We start from the raw sequence: 25,680 nt of genomic DNA, 5'->3' as shown, positions 1-25,680 counted from the left end.
AATGTAAAAATACAGAGGAAAAAAAAATCTAGGTGGAAATGATAGTTTTTCTATTGAGTATTTGAATAATCTTATCTCGTAATGATCTTGTTTGTAGTCCATAAATAACAGGATTTAAATTGGCAGGCACGACATGAAATAAAATGTATGCAAGCTTCCTTAAGTCTGGATAATCTGGAAATCGATGCAATATAATAGTTAGGAACCCTGACCAAAGCATAATCAGATAAAGAATGAGGTGGCTTGAGCAGGTTTGAAGCGCTCGGTTATTCATCTCCTTGTTTTTCTTCATCCAGCATATGAGAGCTATTCTGATGTAAGTAGCAGTGATGCCTGTAATCGAACAAGTAAACAGCAGCACTGTAATAAACAGTCCATATATGTTATTAATGGACACGTCCTCACAAGAAAGCTTGAACAGTGATGGATTGTCACAGAAGGCAGTTTGTATAACTGATCTGCAGCGGGACAGCTTGCCTGTGAGACCTAAGAGCACAGACACTAGCAGTAAGGAAACGCCCCAGGCAGTGGCAGACAGGCCGATCACAGCTTTATTAGTCATGATGGAGCTGTACCTCAAAGGGTGGCAGATTGCCACATATCTGTCGATAGCCATGATAACAAGAATCATGTGCGATGCAGATCCAAAGGTGTGGCTGTGAAAAGCTTGAAGCAAACACTGGTTGTAGGTGATGAAACGTTTGGTGGAAAGGACATGAGCCATAAGCTGAGGCAGCAGGACTGTGTTGCCGATCAGGTCATTCACAGACAGGTTACAGAAGAGGAAGTACATGGGCTGGTGCAAACTCTTTTCCTTTATGATAAGTGTGAGAACGCCGATGTTAGAAAAGAGCAGAGTCGAGTATACAAACAAAAGTAAGAAAAACAGAGGGTATATGTACTCTGGAGATATTTCAAGTCCTTGGATCTCCAGGATATCAGATGGCATTGAAGAATTTTCCTTCATTTTTATTCATATGGTGAAAAATCTAAAAACAAAAAGTACATTGCAACAAGTTAATTGCACACTGACCAAAGTGAAACACGTAATTGTGTGTACTAAAGGATATTTATAAAATGTTACATTATTTATTGACTCAGTAAAAACACTTTCATATCACTGCATGTACTTTCCAACCATCATCTGAGCAGAAATGTTATATGTAATGCCTTATCAATTACATTAATAATATAAATTAGGAGAAAAAAACCATACAGGTTAAATTGATTTCAAGTAAAAAATATTGATCAGAAGCAACATGCTTACCTTTTCTCTTGACATACATGTGTAATAGAGGTACTCTACAAAACCCCAAAACTGCTGATGCCAGACTGAAGAATGTCTGCAATCATAAATACTTTGCTGGGGTAGGAGTGATTCCCAAGTTAATTAGATGCTGATATTTTATTTCCTTTTATGGGTTAGTAGAGCTAGATTATGCCCTGCCTTTAAGTGAGAAGGATTTTCCCACATGTATAAATGTGGGATTCATTATAACGTAAGTTTTCTTCATTACATTAACAACATTTTTATTTGTTTACAGTATTATCAGGATAGAATAACAAAGCAGCAAAACAACTAAACAAATCAACACTTGCCATCTTTAAGTAAACTTACAATAAAGATGTGCAGGAAAATGCTTCGTTTGACCATGAATTGGCAAAATGAGTTATTAACAAAGGTGGCAATTTTTATTAAAGTTACCAAGTCGGGCATCACTTGATTATAGGGCATAACCAAACAGCTCTCAGTCTCTGTAAATTATGGCTTTATGAATACCTTCTTACCTTCCTGGCGAGGTGCGGTTTAATGAAACACACTGCATAACAATGTCTTATTAAGACACTGGCATTCTGAAACATCAAGCACTTCTTATACATACACCATAAACACAAATTAGTTTCTTCTCTTCAGAATATGAGTTTATTGACAAAATACCTAAACTTCCAGAAAAAATGCTTTAACTAGCTAGAAATATTAAGCTAAACTTTGAAGTAAAATAAAACAAACAATAAAAAACAACTGTAAAAAAAGAACAAATGAGAATAAACCAAAACCAATAACCCATTAAATGATGCATTGATATCACTGTGAATATGTAGGTTTAAAAACCAAGGTTTAATATGAGGAATTTGAATTAAAAAAAAAAATTATATTAGCAATAGTTGGCATTTTGGGCAGTTCATTTTCAATGTGTCAACTAACCATGACAGTGACTGACTTAATGGAGTAATGGGCTACCAAGATGACAACTTCAAAAGTTTATGGACACACAACAAGACGGTGAATGAAGGGGTATGATAATGTGTGTATTTAAATTCAAGGGCTGTATCCTTTAAAGGGGGCATTTGAAGGCTCCCTCACAGTGATGCGGCAAAGCTGTTCAAAATCAAAGGTTCCTCTAAATGCAACCATTTTGTCAGATTCCTTTCTGCAGGAGCTCAGACACGCCAAGTTTAGACTTATTTTTGTCTGGGGTACAGTCCGAGGATACACAAACAGTACCTTCTGGATCAAAGAGGTCTTCTTACTTGGCCAACAATATTACGGTGTTCACATGCATGTTCTCAATGAGCAAAGAGAAAGAAAACCTTCTGTGCACTACAGTTTTGTTATTTAATGACATCACGGGGATTCCCACTCTGTGACTAATGGGTTCTTGACAATGACAGATGAAAAATGAAAAAAAAAAAAAACAACAGACCTCTTTAAGAACATTTATTACATAAACACATTCAGTGGAGGTAAAGGAAAAAGTATATTCTTCATCATGTCATCATTATTGCTACGATTGAACAAGCCAGCTCAACAAAAATAGGCCACTTAAACATATACACACACTCTGGCCGTTGTTATGGCCTTCTGTTGTGAGAACTCCAGATATATTTCCAGAAAATGTCTGGAAATAAAGCTTACAAACAACAACAAAAAACATGCTCTGAAATGTGATATGACACAAGTGGTAAAATGATTCATATACAGTAAACTAAGAAAGATACAATAAAATGAGCAAAAGATCAGCATGACCATGAAATCATCATCAGTTTAATAAACCTAGTTTCTCTGGGGTAAAATGATTAGCTTTTCCCGATGTCCCAAATGTGCTTTTGAGGTCTCTGTTCCCTGTGGACTAAGATGACCACTCCAGTGCTCTGTTTCAATTACTTATGCTGCTGGAACAAAACAACATAAATGGTCTTTTTAATGATACATTTTTGCTTATTTTGTAACCACTGTTGCTCATTTCATTTAGTAAATGACACACTAGGAAGTTTTCAAAGTTGCCTCACTTGCCAGCTTAACAACTGATTTACATGTCGCCTCCCAAGATAGTTGTTGGACAACATCCCTTAGTGGGAAATAACATTTACAGTAGATGGAGGTACGAGGTGGTTAGCATTTGTCCAGGGATTAATTACTTTGTGAGACAGTTAATAACAATAATTTAATCATATCTCAAAGGGTCTCATTATTAAGAGTGTTTTGACAGCATAATGAAACAACCGATTGATGCAATTTTTCCATGTTGAAGAGCATCATGTCACAGAGGTCTAACAGTTTGCTCCCGTCAAATGTTTTTCATAAACCACAATTAAAAAAATAATAATAATTGTGGTTTGTACATCTTAGGTCAGTGGTTCTCAAATGAGGGTACGTGTACCCCTGGGGGTACGTGGAGGTACTGCAGGGGGTACGTGAAGCTTTTCAAAATATCTTTAAAAAATCAGTAGGCTCCTCTTAATAAGTCTTGGGAAAAATTATTTTGTGAAAAGTTCGATAAAATATAAATGTGTGTTCATGTACTGAATTTTATATTCAGTATTTAGTTTCAATATCCTTTAAAATAAAACGGTTTGACTGGTTTTATACCTTCCTGATGGTCACCGTCTTCTGTTTTTCTTTTTTGTTTAACCATGCAATGTTTGCAATATGGATGTATTTGTCAGGTTCACTGATATAAGTTGTTTGGCTTTAATAAATCAGACAGTGATTTTACAGCACTGTACCCCTTTTTAATTCCAAAAATGTTTTGCCCGTGTCAGGGGGTACTTGACTAAAAATATATTTTTAAGGGGGTACATCACTGAAAAAAGTTTGAGAACCACTGTCTTAGGTAATATCTGAGCTGATCTGTAAATTTGATGCAAAATATTTTGACCAGAGTTGCAGTCACCAACGTTGCTTTACAGCAGGAAGATCTCAGGTTCCAAATCGTTGTAATTTCTGCAATGTAGAAGTGTCCAAACGTTTTGCCCTTAAGGCCAAAACTGTCTAGTTGAAAGCACTTGGATGCCACTTTTTTAAGTTAGCCAATAAATTTCTTGTCTTTATTTTACTTTATCTGTGCAATAATAAACTAAACATATAGCATTTTATTTAAATGAACAAAAACAGATTTTGTAGAAGAGAGAAAATCTGTAAATCACTTTTTATATGTATAAGCATATAAAAAGTCGTTAACATCTGTTTTATTAGTAAACAGACATTTTCTAATTTTTTTAATTTGTTGTTAGCTAGAACTTTTTCAGCAACAACGCTTGCTGTATTAACCAGTAAGGCTGGATGCACTCAGGTGTGCTTCTATGTTAAAGTTGCTGAATTTTTATACTTCCAATAACTACAAAATTAAGATGGATGCAAAAGCCTGGTTAATAAATGAGAAATGCTTTTTGTTGTACCTAAAATGTTGTTGTTTTAAGAAGATTTTATTTGTCTGTGAAAAGATGGAAAAGAAAAGTGTCCATTTGAATCAAACACTTGTGCTTGCAGGTCAGATTTGTATCTTTCTAGAATTGAGGGCCACTCATAATCTGTCAGAGGGCCTCACTTTGGACACTGTAATAGTCTGCTGTAAAGTAAATGACACAGCGCAAGCAACACATGCTGGTCCAGAAGGAGTGAATGTTGTGATCTGCAGGGATTCATTAGAAAGCTTTTTAAACTAATTTTAATAGTGCATTGTTCTTAATGCACTATTAAGGAACAAAAATTGTCAGCTTTGTTTGTTTGGTCTACAAGCAGCTTTCTGCCTACAGTGCAGTCAGGTTTAACTTTGAAGTTTCCCACTTGCAACTCTGACTTCAGAAGATTGGTTCTGCTACTTTTTCCACAAGAAACTTGGACACTTAAGCTTCTGAGGTCAAAGCCATAAAAGGTTTTGATTCTGCATAAATTACATCCTATAATAGATCATGTAGTACCGATGTAGATTTGTGCTTCTGCTGTTTAAAAAAAGTCTACCAGACTGGAGATACATGAAAAGATGTTTGCTGAGGTAATCCTTGTTCTAAAATATTGGAGAAGTGCTGATCTAAAGCCTTTCAATTGTCACGTTATTGTTTATCCTGCAAAGCCACTGATAATCCCTGAGGTAAATAGTGATGGAAACGAGGAAGTGACAAACAATAAAACAAGCGATGCACGGCAGTCATCACCAGTCCAACCTGCCATTTAGAGAAAAATGAAATGTCAACTATTACTTCTCCAAATTTTGGCTTGATTTCCAGTAATGGGTATAAATGATTGTTTTCTAACTCGATCAATCTTATTAAAATGGAAAACAGCTCATTTGGAATTAGTTCTCCACTAACACTGGAGACATTTTTTATTCCACCTGGAGGAAAGTATCCAATATTTTTGTTTGGTCTAGCCATTTACCTATTTGGAATGTCATGCAACCTGACTCTGATATCTTTGATTATTCTGAAGAAAAACCTTCACAAGCCTATGTATTTTATCTTGATTAGTCTGCCGGTGAATGATCTAATCGGAATAACTGCCATGCTTCCAAAAATACTTTCAAATATTGTTACAGAGACTCCGGAAGTTTCCTATCCGCTCTGTGTTCTACAAGCTTTTCTTCTGCACATGTGCGCCGGTGGAATTTTGTTTGTTCTTGCAGCAATGGCGTTTGATCGTTACATTGCCATCTGTATGCCATTACGCTACAGCTCTGTCATGACTCCAAGGATTGTTGCTCTTATTATTTTCCTGGTTTGGAGTTCTGACTTTGTCTGTATCCTGTCACTATTTTCTCTTCAGTCAGGGCTGCCCAGGTGCAGATCTGTAATACTGAACGTATTTTGTGACAACCCATCTCTCCTGAAGCTCACGTGTGGGAACATAATTCTCAACAACATAATTGGGCTATTTATCACAGTTTTCATACAAGTTCTAAGTATGTCTATTCAGGCCTATTCTTACTTTAAAATTCTGGTTGCATGTTTGAGTAGGAAGCAATCTGATGCAAAGGTGAAAGCAGTGAACACATGTGTTGCACAGGTGGTTATTCTTGTCATGTTTGAGATTGCAGGAACTTTCACTGTTTTATCGCATAGGTTCAAAGATATTTCCCCTGACTTACAAAAGGTAACGGGGATGCTAATGTTTATTTTACCTCCACTTATTAACCCTATTGTGTATGGCCTCTATACCAGTGAAATACGCAGAACCTTTCTGAGTGTCTTCAAGAGCAGAATATGTTTTTGAATTTCACTCAGATCCCGGAGTACTTTTATTTACTAATCTTGTATATGATAAAAGTCACAAATTTAACAAGGCAGAAATCTAAACCTACATTGTGTGAAAAAACAATCAGAAACATGATGTGAATGATCCATAATAAATACATAGTTTATGTTTTTATAAATCCATAACAAAAACACAGTGTTTTTATTACTGTGTATGAAAACGTTATTTTCATTTTACTCTTGATTGGAGAAGGTATTTCATGGGAAGTGTCGTGTTTTTTGAATCAAAATTTCTTGTGGCTTATTATGTTTGTAATTTGCAATCCTGATATACTATGCACAAAAGTTTATTTTATAGAACTGAAAACAATGGTTACCTGTAAAATGTTGTTGTTCTTCTAGTTACATGTACGATTTTTACTGGCTGTGTAAATTATGAGTGGTTTTGTCCACAATTTAACATTTAAGACCTTTGCAATTATTATATGTAAAACATCTAAAATGGACTACTCTTAAATATTATTTTTCAATGTGTTTTGAACCATTTATGTTTTTCATATGAAAGAAAGCTGTGTGATTTAAACAAAAGAATGTAAATAAACAAGATGTCAAATATGATGATGCTATAATAAAAACTGACTTTCTAAAACAAAGTTCAAGGTCACCATCATTTCTTTATTTCTAATACACTGATTACTCCAGATCCCTACAAAAAGGTTCACATTGTGGGTCAGCACAGTTTTTCTCTTGAGGTGAAATTAGGCCCTGAAACTCAATACACATTTGAAATGATACTGAATCATGATCAAAAAAATCTAAATTAGCATTCTGCAAAGCAGACTAAAATCTAAAGAAAGAAAATCATGTTATATGCTCTCGTGGATTTACACTGCTGAAGAGAGTTCTCTCAAAATACAGTCACTTTCATATAGAAAATGTACTTCAAGGAATGCATAGAAAATTCTACAGTGAACTGAAATTGGATGAATTTCAGTTTGACTGGCTCTGTCTGGTGACTTGCCCTTCAAAACAACAAAAAAAAAAATCAAATCTTCTTTTTCCAAACAGAGTAAATGACTGAAAAGCTAATGCTGCCTAAAACAGTTGACTTAGGCAGCAAGAGTGAGAGAGAGTTACACTTTCAACAAGACATGAAGGCTAAACCAAGTACAGCAATGCTGATCTGTTTTATCCATATTAGTCTTTCAGCTTCTGTTATGTAACATGTGACACTTGCAAGTTAAAGCTCTACGTCTTTTGGGAAGTAAATACTGTGTCTGTTGCTTTTATGTAATATGGACTGTTGCTTTTTTATGTTAATGCCAGATAATTATGCTGATTGTTAAAATAAAATGTCAAAGGTTTTGGTCGATAAGCTCACCACAGTACTGTCCTTCTCAAAATGTTCAGTGTTTTCCAAATAAATACAGACTATGGAGGAACCACAGTTGGACCTCAGCGCAACATTTGAGACGATTGACCATGACATATTATTGAAACGACCAGAAAGCAGAGCTGGATTCTGTGGTACACTGGTTCAAGTTTTGCCTAAAGAACGGGGACTTTCTTCTTTATCAATAGGTAACTTCTTATTGGAACAGACATTAGTCACATGTGGGGTAGCCCAAGGTTCAGTTTATCTTTGGACCTAAAGAGGAACAACCAAGAGTCAGCAGCTTGAGCTATTAAAGATAGAAACTAGTGATCTGGTCTGAAATCTGGGTGGAGTGATGGACGCAGACCTGAACCTTCATAGACACATAAAGACAGTTACAAAGTCAGACTTCTATCATTGCTATTGTCCCAATAAGGTTGTTAGAAATGCATCTGTGTGTTTATCATTAGTTTAAATGATTGCTGATCACTTTAATTGATCACTGGTCTGTCTAAAAAGTCAGACAGCTGTAGCTGATACAGAACGTTGCTGCTCATGTTCTAAAACTAGGAAAAGAGAGTGCATCAACCCAGTCCCTACACTGGTTCACTGTAGTTCAGAGAACAGACTTTAGAATACTTTTGTTAGTTTGACTGAATGGCTTGGAACCAAAGAACATTAAAAACCTCTTGTCACTGTATCAACCTTCAGGTTTTCTGGTTCAAATCTACTCTGCATTCCCAAAGTCAGAATTAAACACAGAGAAACAGCATTCAGTTTTTATGCATCACTAATATGGAACTAACCTCCAGAAAACTGCAAAGATGTTAAAATATCTTGGTTTTAAATCAAGGCTATAAACCCAGCTGATAATAGTTGTGTTGGATTAATAATAACGGAAACATTGTAGTCTTCTTTTCAATATTTGATGATCACTCTATGATTTTCATAATGATATTTGACACAAAGTAATGTTAGTTGCTTGTTTGCTGTTTCCAACATAATTGGTTATTTTGTTGTTTACATCATATAAAGCATGTTGAACTGCCTTGTAGTAAATGTGCTGTACAAACACATTTACTTGACAAAAGACATAGAAATATAACATCTTTAAGCAACATTTTAAAAAAAATTAATTTGGTTTCTTCTCTTACATGTATCACCAAGAAGGCACATTAACACATGTAATACTTTGCTGGTTTAAATAAATATGTTTACATGAATGAAGCATAAAAGCTTCTGAACATGTTGCTTTCTTCTGGATAATTGAGTAAATAAATAACATACTTAATCTGTGCCAAAGTTCTTGATAATGAGGTATTTATTGTATCCATTGTTTTGTCATGATTTGTAACCTTTGTGACCCTGCAAGGATAAGAATGCTAGATAATGGATGGATGGATGGATATCATGATTTGTTTAGATGTCTGTATTTGATGTTATTTTTAGTGACATGTCTTTAATCTCACACATGCTCTCATGGGTCGCCTGCGGCTTATATAAAAGGCAAACAATTTCCATGACAGAACTGGTGAGCATGACAAAACGGACTGCAAAGGGTAAGAACTCACAGGTGTTAAACATTTCACTGAATGTAGGTTTTGCTTTAAAATATGTTTTTTATTTCAGGTCGAAATACCACGTCATCTGGAAAGATAAAGGCTGCAATTCTTCGCAGCAACATTGACACCAGAAGAAAAAATACAAGAGTCATGTCTGCCAATTCATCTTCAGTGAATTTTTTTATACTGGCGACCCTGGGCTTACCTCCAACCCATATTTATCCAGCATTTATATTTGGAACACTTACCTATTTTATTATTGTATTCTGCAATTCACTGGTCGTATTGACAATTGCAGTGAGTAAAAGGCTACATAGACCTATGTTTCTTCTGCTTATTAATCTGCCTATCAGTGACATTCTCGGCGCATCAGGTTTTTTCCCTCAGCTTGTTTTCAGCATTTTGACACAGAACAGAATTATCTCCACTTCTGCATGTATAACTCAAGCTTTTCTCATCCATCTGTACGGTGCTGGAAACCTTCTGATATTAAGTGTCATGGCATATGATAGATACATTGCAATATGCAATCCACTTAAATATAATACTATCATGACTTCAAATTTTGTTATCAGAATAATCTCTCTTATATGGCTTTTAGATTTCGTAGTTATTACCTTACTGTTTGCTTTAACTTTACGGTTTAACATTTGTAGGACAGATATTGAAGATCTGTATTGTAACAATCCATCATTTCAAAAATTGTCCTGCGGGGACAACCGTGTAAGCAACTATTATGGAATATTCATAACATGCATGCTTAATGGAGGCTCACTGTTAATAATAGCTTACACATATGCACAGATTTTGCGTACATGCGTTATGAATAATAACACTGACAGCAGGAAAAAAGCGTTTCAAACATGTGGAACCCATTTAGTCGTTTTTTTAGTCCTGCAAATTAATAGTGCCTTTACAATCATCTCTCATCGCTTTCAGAACGTGTCCCCTTTTCTGAGAAGGGCTTGTGGGGTGTCTATTCTGATCTTTCCACCATTATTGGACCCAATAATATATGGACTTAAAACCAAAGAACTAAAGAAAAGTATAATAACATTTCTTAAAAGGCAAGTGGGACTAACAAAGTAGCTTTCCTTTTTTTGTGTGGATTTTATTATCAAAGGGAGTTTGTAACTCCTGTGACACCTATTTTATTTTTATTGATTGTTTGGAAATACATTTAGATAATTATGCCGGTGCTTAGAATTGATCGTCACATAATTTTCTTTTCTTTTTTTTTCATTATTTGAATGCTCCTCAGGACTTGTGTTCCCATTGCATAACCTACTGAAGAGTTTCTGAAGAGTAAATGAGACTAAATTAGACTGTTGGTTAGTTGTTGTGTTTTTTGGTAGTATATTTTTTATTTTTTTGCGACTGTAATAAAAGGTTTTTGAAGACAAATGCTGAATGCTTCTGTACATTTGTTTCTCACTAATGCAAAGTCAATGTCGGAATGTTTTGGTGGTGATGAGTTGCTCACAAGTTTTGTTGCTCTGTTACTTTCTAGCTGAACATTTTGTTCCACTTGGAGGTCAAGTGAAGATATGGTGAGCACAATGCATTCTGACTGGAAGTACTTAAAACATACATCACCTACCCTAAGTAGTAGTTTCATATGTTTAATTTGAAAAAGAAAAAAATGCAGCTTAGAAAAGTTTGTATACTGTTTACATTTATTTTGTAATTACATTATTTAATTGAGTCTTCAAAATACCAGAATTTGCACATAAATTGAGTCTGTCTATGACATAATTTTAAAATATTAAATCAGATGTTATGATCATTTAATTGGCACTTAAAGTTAAACTCACTCCCAAATTAACTGTTTTTGCTGATAAACTGTTTAAATGGGTTATTTAGGGTTCTGTCTTTATGCTTCTGTGAGAATTTTGACATTTTTGGGAAATTCTTTTAGTTCTGCATTATATTTCCTAAAACTGTCTCACTACTGACCTCTTCGATCAAATGGTTCTTAAGCAGATTCATTTTTCTGTTGGTTGTAGCGGTACAGCTTAGTACAACTTCGTCACTTGGGGTATAAAAACACAGCGCTCCCTACACCTCTCTTTCTCTGGGTGTACTGTAAGTTCCTGGCCTGGAAAGCATACACAGAATCCCATAACCAAAAGTTGTAGAGGAGCAAAGAAGAATATAGATTTGAGGTTCACAAACAGAGAGGGTGACACTGAGAATTATAGGGTGGAGGTTATGTCAGGATGTTACGTTTCTATGCTTATTTTACCCATGAGTCCGGAAAAAAATTCTCTATAAGTTGTGGAAAATAGCGTATAAGTTTTGAAAAGCAACCTGAATGTGTGAAAAGTACCCATCAAGTTATCCATCCACTAAGCCTTAAGCACAATCTGAAAGATTGAAAGACAAAATGCTATGGGAAATAACATTTAAGTTGCTTTAGTGTAACATATCAATTCTGGAAGAGAAACGTATGAGTAAATTATGGGACAGTAACCTGTGGAGTCCAGAAATGCCTTTTGTTGGTTAACATTGTTGTTGGAAAATATCACATAAGTCTACAAAAGTGTGATATAGGGAGCGTGCTATGGTGGCGTAGGGGATAGCGTGACCCACGTTTGGAGGTCTTGAGTCCTCGACGCGGCCGTCGCGGGTTTGATTCCCTCGATTTGCCGCTTGTCTTTCCCCCTTTCCTGTCAGCCTACTTTCATATAAGGGACACTAGAGCCCACAAAAGACCCCCTGGAGGGGAGAAAAGAAAAGTGTTATATGAATCCTGAAAAGAAACCAGCTATTTTATTTATTAATTTCTTTATGATTTGACAAGTAATTTATAAATTCATGAAAGTATTCTGTTATATATAGTTTAGTCTCCATACATATTATTGAACTTGATGGACTTTGGTTTAAATAATAGGTTTTATGCCTGGGGAAAAATACATTTGTTTTTCCCTTTTGCACCCACAACCATAGGCGTAAATGTGGTCAGTAATGGGTTGTTATTATTTCGGTCATTAGCCATAATGAGCTTTTACAACCATTTAGAATCCCAGCAGTATTTCTATATGTGTTAAGATGTAGAAATCTGGTTTATTAACTGTTGTCATGTTTATGTTTTCCCAGACTCCCTTGAGAATCAGTGTTAAAGAAAAAACCATTGAAAACCCATAACACCTCTGAGAATCAGATGCTGTTCAACCATAATTACGCCTATAAAGATGGGAGTACTTCTCTACACCTAACCATTTATTCATTAAAAACATGAGCACTAGCTCAACTGATCACCAGCCACACCACAAAATAACATAGTTTTTTTCCCCCCTTTTTGGTGAAAGAAATTTGTTTGGGGGGTCTGCTTATCTCTGGTTGATTTAGTTTTTATTGTCTGTCTAAAACATTTAGAGGTACGCTTAAAATTCTGAATGTGATTTATGGATTGCAATGTAAATTCTGTGAGCTGAAAGAGTGGTGATATGCTTAAACTATGTTTTATTTTATAAACTTGATGATGTGATGCTATGAACAACTTGAAAAATGTCTAGTCTATATAACACATCTGTTTTACAGCTAAGTGGCTACAACATTTCTTATGAAGGCGTCTTTCCTGCTTTCCTTTTTGCTACCCTAAATTATATGATAATCCATTTCTGCAACCTTACTTTAATTCTTACCATTGTGATGAACAAATCTCTGCATCAACCAATGCACCTGTTCCTGGTGAACCTTCCTATTAATGACCTGATAGGTTCTTCAGCATTTTTTCCACAACTTCTTAAGGAGCTATTGACAAACAGCAGAAGGATGCAGCTTTCCGCTTGTATTGCACAAGCTTTTTTCATCCATATCTATGCAGCAGGTACAGTGTTTATTCTTAGTGCGATGGCCTATGACAGATACATCGCCATTTGTCACCCTTTACGTTACAACACTGTTATGACAAATGCTCACATAATGAAAATAATCACCTTAGTTTGGTCTTCCTGTGTGGTTTTAATAGCTGTGCTCTTCATTCTTCTTTTACGCTTGCGCCGCTGTAGATCTGAAATTACACACTCTTACTGTGATAATCCGAGTTTGTTGACTTTGGTGTGTGAAGATACAACCATTAATAACATCTATGGTCTTTTTATAAGTGCTCTTTCACAAATAATAGCTAATGGAACGGTTTTGTATACATATCTTCGGATCCTCATTGCATGTTTTAGGTCGAAACAGTCAGACACTAAAGCAAAAGCTCTGCAGACATGTGCTACACATTTATTAGTTTTTCTCTTACTGGAGTGTTTGGGTCTTTTTACCATCATATCATACAGAATAAATAATATTCCGCCACACATAAGAAGATTTCTAGGAGTGTCAACATTAGTTTTCCCCCCAACATTAAACCCAATCATTTATGGACTTAAGACAAAAGAAATTCGGGAAAAAGTCATGACATTTTTTAGAAGGAAATTGTTTTTTTATTAATGTACTGTGTTAAAATCGGAACTTTTCAAAACGGTAACATTTATTTTTAAGGTTTTTTTATTCTCACCAAATATACTTTTCACTGTAGATCATTGTATTATATCTTAAATATATAATGAAAATCGTAGACTGTTATTTTTTCCATGTTCCTCAAGCTACTTAAGGACAATGATTGAATATCAAAGTTACATTTGAGTGCTGCCATTGTGTCACAGCAAGTTTTACTAGAATATGGACTAACGTGGACATGTTAATTAGCTCTTCCTCCTAAATATATTATTCGCTGGGCTATTTAGGGAGCATTAAAGAACAATGTGTGTTCAGTGTGTGGAACATTCTGTTTAAGAATAAAAATAGTTGGTGCAGATTGTAATTAAACTGGTATTCAGGCTTTTTCTTAACACGAGTCATGCATTGATTTTTTTTACACTTATTGTAATGTGATAAAGATTTGTGCTGGTATATATGTGCACCCTAAAAGGACATTTTGTTCCATCTTTGTGTTTCCTTTACCTCATCAAGTCCTGCAACAACTTTCCTGCTCTGGCATCTGTAAAACAAAGTAATAATTGTTAAATAAAAAAAAACTAATTGTGTGGTTTGCATGTGGTTTTTGAATCAGAGTCTAATCCTAAAACTACAAACACATCTGTTTATGGCAGGCGGGTTCATAAAACAGTTGATTTACTTTAAAAAACAAAGAAATGATTCACTCACCCCAAAAGTGGGAGAGCATAGCAGTTCTGGAAAGAAAGTTAATGATTAGCAAAGTTTAAAGTTCCCCGAAAAGTCATCAAAGAGAAGATGAAGAGCTTCAAGCGAGCAAAAGACATTTTTCACCAATAAAGAACTGAATTGCAAGGTGTCATGCAGAGGCCACAGTAACTGATAAGGATTCTATGGAGAACAATCCAAAGGTGAAGAAGTAGCAAACTTTTTCACAAATAAAGTACTACTGTTTAATAATTTAATCCTAAAGTTTTAAAGATGCACCTGGAATGGTTTGTCTTTCTTTCTTTACTTTGTAGTTGTGAAGAAAGCCTGTAGCAGTGAAGGTTTCACTGTAATTATCATTTAAGTGATAGTTGTAAAATGTAATGTTAGATAATTATCCTATATTTAAATTCCACTTTTCTACATCTGACTTATTAAAAAAAAGTAAAAGAGTTTCTTGAAATCATTTTAGGTGTAATTTAAGACTCTTGCTAATTTTTTTTGTTTTTGCTGCTTTCAAATTTACTAAATGTCACATCTGATTATGACAAGCAGCATTTTCATACGTTTAATAAAAAACTATTTTTAAACAGTTTGTTTCTCAGTGAGGACTGTTGCAAATGCATTAATTTGCTTTTCATGTGTGATACTGTGCAGCTTTCTAAAATCATTGTACGACGTAATGAAAGTCAGATGTAGCTAATAGCTTTATTGTTTAAAAGCATAATATGAGGATGAGAACAAAATGTCATCTTCAGCTCATGAGATACATGTCCATTAATTTTCTTTTTTTCAAACAGGTGATTGAATTTACTGTGTCAATTTGACTAAATTGTAACAACAAAATTAAATCCCTATTTTAAGTACAACAACTGAATAAGGCGACAGACTGGCGACCTGTCCGGGGTGTACCCCGCCTCTCGCCCGGAACGTAGCTGGAGGTAGGCACCAGCAACCCTCCCGACCCCATTAGGGACAAGGGTGACCAGAAAATGGATGGATGGATGGATGGACAACTGAATAAAGTTCTCAAAATGCAACTGTTTTTGCTTTCATCTTATGGGCCCTTTCATTTGACATGTTTATCAAATTAAATGATAAACATGTTGTTTGAGGCACAACTAATAAAATGAGATGAAATTGCTTAAAGGTACCCATTAAATAAAAGCAAAGGAATGATATATAGTCAACTATGTATCACAGTACAATTTATGCACACCAAAGGTTGCACACTGGTAACCCATTACATCATTCAGTTTCACAGTCATGAAACTCCCTTTTACTTTGAAATATGCTGCCCTCTTGTGGTTGTTAAATTCAAAAAGAATATGGAAGGGTCTATACCAGGGGTGTCAAACTCAATTTCACCAAGGGCCACTTCAGCATATTGGCCACCCTCAATGGGCCACATTGACGGTATAAATCAGAAATGCCCAAGTGCAGTCCTCCAGACTGCAACTTTTAGATGCGTCCCTGCTAAAACATACCCCAGACAAAAAGCTGACTTCCCTCATTAGCAGCAACTCAGTTCTGTAGAGGCCTATGAATGAGTCAATGATCCAGGTGTGTTAGAGAAGGAACACATCTAAAGTTGCAGAGTGATAGGTCTGGAAAACTAGACTTGGGCAACCCTAGAATAAATCTATGAAAATACAATGTTAAAAATAAATTAAACAACACCTCATATTGTTAAATAACTGATTTTATGTGTTCAAGTTTTAAATATGACATTTGAGTTTGCATGGATGTAAAATTACTGCTCAGTTTAAAAATTACAATATTTTTAAACTGAGCAGTTTAAAAATATGCTCAGTATTTTTAAGCTGCTCAGCTAAACTTCGCTCTTTAGCTTGTTAGCTTGTCGATGTTTCAGTTTTATTCGCTGGGAAAATTAATCTTTGTCTGCTTTAAAGATAAGCAGACAAAGAATAAAAACAAGTTTTGATATTAACTTTCAGCTTCATTCACAAAACTTGTTCGTTATTTATTACACAACAAACATGTATTTCACATAAGAACAAAACTATGAGGAGATGTTTCCGGTCCTTGAACACAAAGCGGATCCCTCTTCACCCTGTCACCAACTCACACACATCCTCATTGTGTTGTGTTCTGTAAATAAACACAAAACACAAGCAAAATCAATAAACTATATGCATGTTCCATTATACTGAGTTTTGGTTTTACATTCATTCTATTTCAATTTAGTTTGTTCGTGCTTACCAATGTTTTCTGGCCGGATGTCTGGCACCGTTTTCCCCTGGTCAGTTCGTCCATGTCCGGTTTTAGTTCTTGTGCTGTGCGCAAAATGGCGTGTAGGTTTTCGTCAGTAATGCGCGATCTGGTCTTGGTCTTGTTTAAATTCATTATTGAAAACATCTGTTCGCACAGATAGGTATGTCACATAAAATGTCACATAAAATGACGCAGCGGGCCACATGTGGCCCGCGGGCCTTGAGTTTGACACATATGGTCTATACAGTATATGCCATCTAAGTCTGAAATATTCCTGCATCATAAAAAATAAATGCGTTTGTTTTAAGAAGATTGAACTTTGGTAATGGCCTGTTTGTTTTCCTTTTCTTGAAGGAAACAGACCATGAATCTGACCAGTAGCGTCAAAACATTTTTGGACCAGGATGCATAAACATTTTTTTTTTTTTTAATGACTCTACTCAGTTGCACATTTTTTCTGTTTTATATAACATAAGTTTGAAAGTGGATGCCTCCATTTACCTTTAATTTGTTGGTAGCCTACTCCTTAATTTTCTCACTGTGGAACAATAGAATAGATATTTCTACATACAATATTTCTATTTTATTCACCAAGGAACTGTGATGAGAGCGTATTGAATTGCTCAAACAGAGAAACTAAAGCTTGTACTAAAGCTGTTACATTTGCTGCTAGTCAAATTTGGATTTCTTTTTGAAATTGTTTTAACCATCAGAGGTTACCTTCTCTAATTTCCTTATCAGTTTCCTGATAACTACTTCTCTGGACCCTTATGGCTTTTCCCTGTATCCCAATAAAGACACAAGGAGACCAATCTTTACAACTTCTGCTAACTTAATTAACTATGAACATAGTGATTCTTGGATACATTCCTCCACCTCTACTGATGTCTGGAAAACATCATAGCTTCAAATGCAGTAATGCTCTTCAGCAAAAAAGACTAATTGTTTAATTGTAAATGGTCCAAGTGCATGTTTTTAGTTGATGAAAGGTCTGATTAAACCAAGAGCTGTAACATTTATTTCCCTTAGTCTTTAGAAAACATATGATGTCAAAAAAAGTTGAAAGTTGTGGATTTAATTTTAGCCATAGCACCCTACAATCTCCAGCCATCATATTTTCTAAATAAAAATGTTCTGTGTTCATATCTCTGTGTGGTTTGGCTCACTCACAAAACAGGACAGGTCCAAACAGCAATGAACAATCAGGTCTGCAGACAGGATTATCAGAACTGACCTTTCCTCTACTCATGACCGGTACAGTTACAGCAAAAGGGCAACTTTCTGTTGACCCAACACATCCTGGTCACTGGTTATTTAGACTTTTATCCTCAAGGCTGTATTACAGAGCACTAGTAGCAAAAATTAACCGACACAGAGACAGTTTCTAATCCCTGGCCGTTACCCTGTTAACCACATATTGTAAGAAAAAACACAGATATCCTGTGACTCCCATGGGAGTTGTATAGAAAATAAATATCGCACTGCCTCCAATGTCTTGCCAATTAGTTCTAGAAAGTTGTACATCAGCACAACTGGTCGATAGGCAACAATGCAAAAATGTTCTCTGTTTTATGAATGAGTACAGACTGTGTGATTTTGCTGTTTCACTTGATTCATTTGAAATTATGTTCTAGTGGTAAATTAGTTAAAAATCGTATGTGAATTGTTTGTAGACCCGGAGAGTTTGGAAATTTATCAGAATAAATGTTATTTTAAGATTTTTCTTCATGCCAACACCCTCCATTCTTCTGAAGTCTTCTGATGTCTTTTTGCTCGTAAATGTGATATTGTAAATGCAGAGCTTCAGAGCTTGTTAAATAGTTGTTTTATTCACACTTTGAGAAACTGAAAGGATAGACAACATGGATAACACATCATATGTCTTACAGCTGAAAGGCTATGATCTCCCTCAGGAAGGCGTCTTCCCTGCATTCCTTTTTGCAACCCTGAACTACATGATCATCCTCTTCTGTAACCTTACTATTATCTTCACCATTGTGCTGAACAAATCTTTGCACCAGCCAATGCATCTGTTCTTGGTGAATCTTCCCATCAATGACCTGATAGGTTCTTCAGCTCTCTTTCCACACCTCATTAAGGAGATACTGACAAACAGCAGAAGGATTCAGTTCTCAGCTTGCATTATCCAAGCTTTTTTTATCCATATCTATGCAGCCGGTTCAGTGTTCATCCTGACTGCAATGGCCTATGACAGATACATCGCCATTTGTTACCCTTTGCGTTACAACACTGTAATGACTAATGCTCACATTATGAAAATAATCATATTAGTTTGGTCTTCTTGTGTGGTTTTAATAGCTGTGCTCTTCATTCTTCTTTTGCGTTTGTACCGCTGTAGATCTGAAATAACGCACTCCTACTGTGACAATCCAAGTTTGTTAACTTTGGTATGTGAAGATACAACCATTAATAACATTTATGGTCTTTTTATAAGCGCTTTTACACAAGTGATAGCTAATGGCCTGGTTTTTTATACATATCTTCGCATCCTTATTGCGTGCTTTAGATCCAGACAGTCAGACACCAAAGCGAAAGCTCTGCAGACATGTGCCACACATCTTTTTGTTTTCCTGCTGTTTGAGTGCTTGGGCCTCTTTACAATCATATCTTACAGACTGCAGAATATTTCACCACATTTAAGAAGATTTATGGGAGTGTCGACATTAATCTTCCCCCCAACATTAAATCCAATAATTTATGGACTGAAAACAAAAGAAATTCATGAAAAAGTGCTTAACTTTTTCAAGAATAAACTGATTCTTTCTGAATAGCTTACTTAAACTGTGGCTAATGCAAACTGCTTTATTTGTTGTGTGGACTTGCATTTAATCAGTTTTTGTAATGTTTCCAACCCTACAAGGAATGTTTTCTTCTTTATGTGATCATTGTAAAATAGAGCCACAAGATATATGGAGCATGTTAGAAACATTTCAGTTTGTATGTGATTTAAAAAAAAATTATTGTGAGTAATTCAGTTCATAAATTTACTTTAAGTTGAATCCATCTAGGCTTCTATCCTAGTGAAGTTTGTTGTAACAATGTTAGTCCATTAATTTACTTTTTTTGTTATCGTGTGCAGCTTTCCAAAATCTCTGTATGAGGTAATGTCATTATTGCGTGATACTTTGCTTTCCCCCGAACAATATAATTGGGATTGCAATAAAAATGTTTTCATCATCCTACTATGTTGAACATTTTATTAATATTTTAAATGAACCTGGTCTCTTGCACTTACAGCTCTTTTATATTGCATTTTCATGTTATGTTGTTTGCTTGCAAATTTAAATGATGCATACATATTTGATCTTATAAATCAGTTTTTTGTTTAAATATCTAACTTTAATTAAAATAAAAGGAATGGAGGTATATTTAAGATTTTGCTACTCTTCAATGTTTTGCACATAAGGACAAATGTTACACTTCTTACGGTCATTAAGACTACAAAATACATTTAAGGTTTTTGCAAAGCAAATTATGCAGTACAAGAAGAAGTAAGCTGAAAAATTCATTTGTATAAAGAATAACAATAGTAATACTGCTGCTACTGTTACTAAAAGTAATAACTATGATTGATCCAGGGTAATTAAAAAGAAAATGTTTTTGTTTCCTGTATGCTCAATGAATGTTTGAATACTGAATTGATGTCACCTGATTGTAAAGGTTTTATGCGGTGTATAACGCAATACTGGAAATCCCACAGTACATCAAATCATAAAAATAATGAAACTGAAATCAGATGGTGTGTTCTTTGCCTATAACTTCTGAACTGATGAAGACAAGCAGCCAGCACTATGTTCTTTTTAATATTTGTCATCTGATTGGTTGGCTCTGAGAATGTTATCACCCAGTATGGGAATTAACTCCTCACTGAACTTTGGTACTTTGAAAAGAAAACTGTTGTGTTATGGTTACCAATGCTTGGTGACTGTTTCCATATAAACTTTGCTCATTAGGTTAATGACCTAGCTGTTTACAAAGAAGTAACACTAGAAGTGCCACAGTGAGCCCTCCAGAGTGACATCTCCTCTGTACTTTTCCCTGGTAATGAACCTCAGAGGGTGTTGTGATGCAATGCTGTAAACAAGCTCTATTTGGTTTCACAACTTTGGTTAAAGTTGTCTGAAAAAGTCATTTGAAAATAACATTGTCTTGTTGGTTTTATTTATTTATTATAGATGAAGGTACAAATTCAACGTAACAGATTCAGTAAAACTCAAATTTATTCTTACCACTAACAAATTTAGATTTTTAATTTGATTCATTCAACCAATAAATTTTTCTGAACGTAAAGGAGACAGGGATCTCTCAAAAGACTAAAACATTGTGCTGATTTAAAAAATATATATGCATTTTATTGAAACAATGTCGCTTTTTCTCTGCTCAAAAACTACCCTTCTCAACAATCAATGGAAAAAATGTTTTGAGACTACAGCAATAAAACTCTTCAATGGTGACCTGCTTTTTACATTTTTACATGAGCACTTTGGTGATGATGCTTGATATGACTCATCCTAATTTTTTGTACACCTTCCAGAGACAAACCCTTCATTAAGCATTGTACAGAAAACCAATGAAGCAACTATCAAATGCCATAAAAAAGATAAAACAACATATAGTACACTATGAAAATTAATGGCAAATGGACTGAACTTATGTAGGCCTTTTCCAGTTATTTTGACCACTCAAAGTGTTTTACACTACAGTCACATTCATCCATTTGCACATTTATCCACCGATACGCAGATCGGTAGGCAACTTGGGATTAAGTGCCTTGCCCAGGGGCACATCGACTTGTGGCAAGAGGAAGCTGAGATCGAACCTATACCACAGAGTCAAACACTCATTCAAACGGTCAGGATTTACCTACAGAGTCGCCCTAAACATTTAAAATAAAGTCCGTTCAGACAAGAATGTTTTTAACTGCTTTTTAAAAGTATCCACATAATCAACTAAGCACAGCTGTAGTGGTACACCGTTCAAAATTCTTGAATGGCTGAATGGTTCCTTGGTATTCAGTCTGGTATGTGGAAGAACTAGCAGATTCTGAGCATCTGGAATGTATGTATGATTGAACTGAAACGAGTTTTTTGTAAAGTCCCTAAAGATTACATTTGTTGTGAATTGTATCTATATAGATATAGTGAATATAATTGGACTCTTTAAATGAAATTTAATAAAAGGAAGTTGTTAGAACTGGACAGGGAAGTAAAAGTGGCCTGTTAGTTATTGACAGACAAGCTCCCTTTTAACTGCTTTTGTTGAAATTTTTATGGAAATTTCATATTTTTTACACATAATTACAGTGCTAATGTGACAATTCATATATAATTTGTAATACAATTATCAGCAACTATATGCAAACATACATAACCTGTAAGGTCAACTATGACATAAAATCTAACATTGATAAAGTGTTGATAAAGTGTAGATCACTCTAACAACACCAAAGTGATCTAAACGAACAAATTTTATGCTGTATCAAAATGGAACAATGAGTGTTTCCTTTTTCTCCCAGCAGGTGGCAGCACTGGCATTTGTTATTTGTGCTGAAAGGGAGGCTGGCCTAACTTTTAAACCTCTTTCCAGTAAAAAGTATTTTTATAGGCATTTCACATCAGGCTGCTAACTTTGCTAAGCTAAGAAATTACATTTCTAAGTTGGGGAAAAAGTCCAACTCAACACAAAATGGTTAATTATTGTTAGGCATTACCTAAATGTCTAACGACATTTCATCTGTGTGAAAGATGAAGCAAGTTTGCACCAATTGTGAGTGGTTAAAATGCAAAGATAAAACATTCCTTCCATGAAATCCTTTCTTTTTCTTACTCTTCCAACACATTCATAGTATAAGTGGGAAAAATATGCTGGTCATTTCACAGACAGTGTCCTCCATTGTTTTAAAAGTACAGCATTACAGGAATGTAATGATGGTCACATTTTGTTACTTTTTAAAAATTTCCAATATTTTTCAGAATGTGCAATAAGTAAAAAACAACACTGACTAAGGCAGTTTTGGAGAGCCTATGTGACATAATCATTTCTTTTCAGTTGAGTTAATTTCAAGTCCATTTGTTTTCGGTTTATTCCATTCAGAGCCAATTCAGATCATATATTGTTTCAGTGCACTTTACAGATTCAAAGCCCATTATATACATTTCAAATTCATTATTATTATAAAACATTAAGGCCAAGTTCAGTTTATTATTCCAACTGCTTAAAAGTTTTCTATCTGAGGAAACACAGCCAATTACATCACTAACTTTTCAGAAATAACTTCTCCTGAACAAGCATATAGCTACAATCCTTAAATAAAAATCAATCAGTCAATCAGTCAATCAAAACAGAATTGCCAGTTCAACAGTTTTTATGTTAAAGGGCCAATATTATGCATTTTATAGCAAGTAACCATGTTACCTTCATTTGATATAAAAAATGCTGTATATATCCAATATGACTTAATATAAATTTGATGTTGTAATTTAACACCTAGAAATTGGACCCCTGTCTCTTTAAAAACTCTTGCTTTTTCTGAAATTTCATCTTCAGGAAGTCATCATAACATCTCTTTTCTATTATCGCTTTTACCAGCGTTTCACTAAGTAGCTTGTTTAATGATCTCAGTAGATGTGCAGTTCCACCAGATGTTTGCTAATTTCTGCTGGCTAGTTCAAAGGAGCTGGCTAGTCTGAAGGATCTGAGTCTGGGGAAAGGAGTGCAATTCAATTTAATTTAATTTAATTTAATTTAATTTAATTTAATTTAATTTAATTTAATTCAATTATCACAGTCTTTAACTGTAAAATTTCCGCCCCAGGTAAACAGTGGCATTAGCAAGGCCACCATTCAAACACTCAGGATTTATCTTCACAAATAAATATACATGTATAGAAATTTTCTCTTCACTCTTCACCAATCAATCAATCAATCAATCAATCAATCAATCAATCAATCAATCAATCAATCAATCAAATTTTATTGTATAGCACATTTCAGCAGCAAGGCATTTCAAAATGCTTTACATCATATCAAACACAGAAACAAAAAGTCATCAAGTTGGGGGTTCTTGGTTTTGCATCCATAAAAGGTTTACCGGTTACACTCCTACTGTGTTATATGGAACGAAATACCTATTGGTATTTTTATTCCTACTCACGCTCACAATCACGCAGTTTAAAACAATGTAAACAGCCTTTCAACAGGCTTCCGGCATGAGGCTCCGTACACCTCTTTCATGGAATTTTGAGCAGGGACTCCATCGTCCCTCACGGATTTTTGTGCAATTCTGTGGTACCTGTTAGTGTCTAGAATTTACAGGATTTCTCTTACGCTCAATGACCCAATGAATTCCATATAAAAAATATTTTTCATCCCTTCTTCCTCTTGTTTAGCAGTCTTATTCATGTGACTGGATATATGAATTCAATTTGTGATAAATGAGTTTACAGTAGTTCAAAGTTTTCATGGTTTGTTTTCAAACCTTAAACAATAAAAAAAACAAACAGCACACATGAATGTTATGAGGAAGCTAAATGAGGTCTCATGCCAGTCGTCATCTCAAGGGTGTAATTAGCGCGCTAGTTTTCCCACAATGCACCTTAGAACGTTCTCACCTGAAAACAATCTTATGCAACATTGTTCCTTGTTAAACTTTTGCACAAACATAGTTTTTCCGATGTTACATACTTGTTCATTAAAGAAATTCTTTTCTTTAAAGATTTCAAATGTTTAACATTCAAAATATACATTCACTGGCATTCTAGTCACAAACAGAGGAATGTTTTTTCTCAAAAAATGTTGTCAGTTTCAAAAAAACACCCACATTTATATAGTGTTGATTCCATAAAAGTTTCATCCACACAGAAACATCAAGAGTGGCTCAAATCACAATTCTTACTCCTGTTATGTGATGATAAAAATAGAGTATGGGACATGTGCATAAAGCCTGCACAAGAGTTTAATAGTCAACACAACAACATATGGGTGTTACATTGTTTGTGTTACATGTATGATGTGTTTTGGTTACAGGTGGGCTAAAAGATTAGCAATTTCACATTTGCTATCCACGTGATTATGCAAAGGTGAAATTTTCACTCTGGGACCTGTTTTACTCTTGTAGTTTCCTTAAATATCCTATTTCCATGTGTTTGCGTGGCACAAACAATTAACAACTTGTAGAGAGTGACAAAATGTTTCAACCTCAATTTCCTTAATAAGAATCTCTTAAAAATGTTTAAAAAATGAAAACATTTTGAATCAATTATTTGAGGAGAAAAATAATTGATTCATAATTGACTAATGCAAAAAGAGTCTATTTTTCTCTTTCTAATTTTACACCTCTATCTAAGAGAAGTCAAATATTTCACCGAAGTGAAATAAAAATATTTTTTTCCCATTTAAAATGTATTTTATTTAAAAATACACTCTTGCTGCAGATCACTGTTTGTTTACTGGAAAGTTTTTGTCGCTTCATAAAGGCTTTTCAGGTTAAAAAGTAAAAACAAGACAATGTAAAACTTTTAAATGTGGTTAAATATTTCCATCGCTTACACTATTGGTAGGCTAAAACTATTGCTCTCATAAATAATGATAATCATGATGTGTAAAAGCTACGACAGTTTAAAATTCTCACATTGTTCACATCCTGTACTTATTACTCACATAGACTTTGGGTGATGTGTGGTTCACAAAATCCACTCAGGTAAGACGAAACATATGCTCTGAGACCTCCATTGAACACTGGGGATATTAGCAGTCCTCTATTACCATCACTTTAAATACTCACTGGGCTTATCATAAAATGCAGCTGTTTACTCTACTGGGATTCCTAAACCATTAGCATTATTAAAGCTGTGTTTTACC

At 34.8% G+C, this 25,680-nt stretch overlaps 5 protein-coding genes and 1 long non-coding RNA gene across 6 annotated transcripts; 4 read left to right on the top strand and 2 right to left on the bottom strand.

Annotated features, from left to right (window-relative positions):
• Positions 1–28: 28 nt before the first annotated feature.
• LOC114161997 (olfactory receptor 52N4-like) lies at positions 29–967 on the bottom strand. Its single transcript, XM_028045740.1, has one exon. The coding sequence runs from the start codon at positions 965–967 to the stop codon at positions 29–31; it is 939 nt and encodes a 312-aa protein (XP_027901541.1).
• A 4,587-nt stretch (positions 968–5,554) lies between these two features.
• LOC114161996 (olfactory receptor 52J3-like) lies at positions 5,555–6,490 on the top strand. The gene has a single exon (XM_028045739.1). It carries the CDS (start codon positions 5,555–5,557, stop codon positions 6,488–6,490), a length of 936 nt encoding a protein of 311 aa, XP_027901540.1.
• A 3,068-nt stretch (positions 6,491–9,558) lies between these two features.
• On the top strand, positions 9,559–10,497 carry LOC114133415 (putative gustatory receptor clone PTE03). The gene has a single exon (XM_027999304.1). It carries the CDS (start codon positions 9,559–9,561, stop codon positions 10,495–10,497), a length of 939 nt encoding a protein of 312 aa, XP_027855105.1.
• Positions 10,498–12,918: 2,421 nt separating this feature from the next.
• Positions 12,919–13,851, top strand: LOC114161995 (putative gustatory receptor clone PTE03). The gene has a single exon (XM_028045738.1). It carries the CDS (start codon positions 12,919–12,921, stop codon positions 13,849–13,851), a length of 933 nt encoding a protein of 310 aa, XP_027901539.1.
• Positions 13,852–16,524: 2,673 nt separating this feature from the next.
• LOC114133613 (uncharacterized) lies at positions 16,525–16,955 on the bottom strand. Its single transcript, XR_003593218.1, has 2 exons — positions 16,789–16,955; positions 16,525–16,677 (listed from the first exon to the last, which is right to left on the bottom strand). It is a non-coding gene; the product is annotated as an uncharacterized LOC114133613 (long non-coding RNA).
• Positions 16,956–18,047: 1,092 nt separating this feature from the next.
• On the top strand, positions 18,048–19,592 carry LOC114161993 (olfactory receptor 52K1-like). Its single transcript, XM_028045737.1, has 2 exons — positions 18,048–18,054; positions 18,643–19,592. The coding sequence occupies exons 1-2, from the start codon at positions 18,048–18,050 to the stop codon at positions 19,590–19,592; spliced, it is 957 nt and encodes a 318-aa protein (XP_027901538.1).
• The last annotated feature ends 6,088 nt before the right edge of the window (positions 19,593–25,680 follow it).

This window comes from Xiphophorus couchianus, chromosome 18, assembly GCF_001444195.1.
Source record: "Xiphophorus couchianus chromosome 18, X_couchianus-1.0, whole genome shotgun sequence".
In the NCBI taxonomy this organism is placed as follows: domain Eukaryota; kingdom Metazoa; phylum Chordata; class Actinopteri; order Cyprinodontiformes; family Poeciliidae; genus Xiphophorus; species Xiphophorus couchianus.
The sequence above is the reverse complement of the archived record's forward strand: the minus strand, read 5'-3'. Positions and strand labels throughout refer to the sequence as shown.

Excerpts from the sequence above, each read along its gene's own strand:
- LOC114161997 (XM_028045740.1), bottom strand. The coding sequence starts at position 967 with ATGAAGGAAAATTCTTCAATGCCATCTGATATCCTGGAGATCCAAGGA.
- LOC114133415 (XM_027999304.1), top strand. The coding sequence starts at position 9,559 with ATGTCTGCCAATTCATCTTCAGTGAATTTTTTTATACTGGCGACCCTG.
- LOC114161995 (XM_028045738.1), top strand. The coding sequence starts at position 12,919 with ATGTCTAGTCTATATAACACATCTGTTTTACAGCTAAGTGGCTACAAC.
- LOC114161996 (XM_028045739.1), top strand. The coding sequence starts at position 5,555 with ATGGAAAACAGCTCATTTGGAATTAGTTCTCCACTAACACTGGAGACA.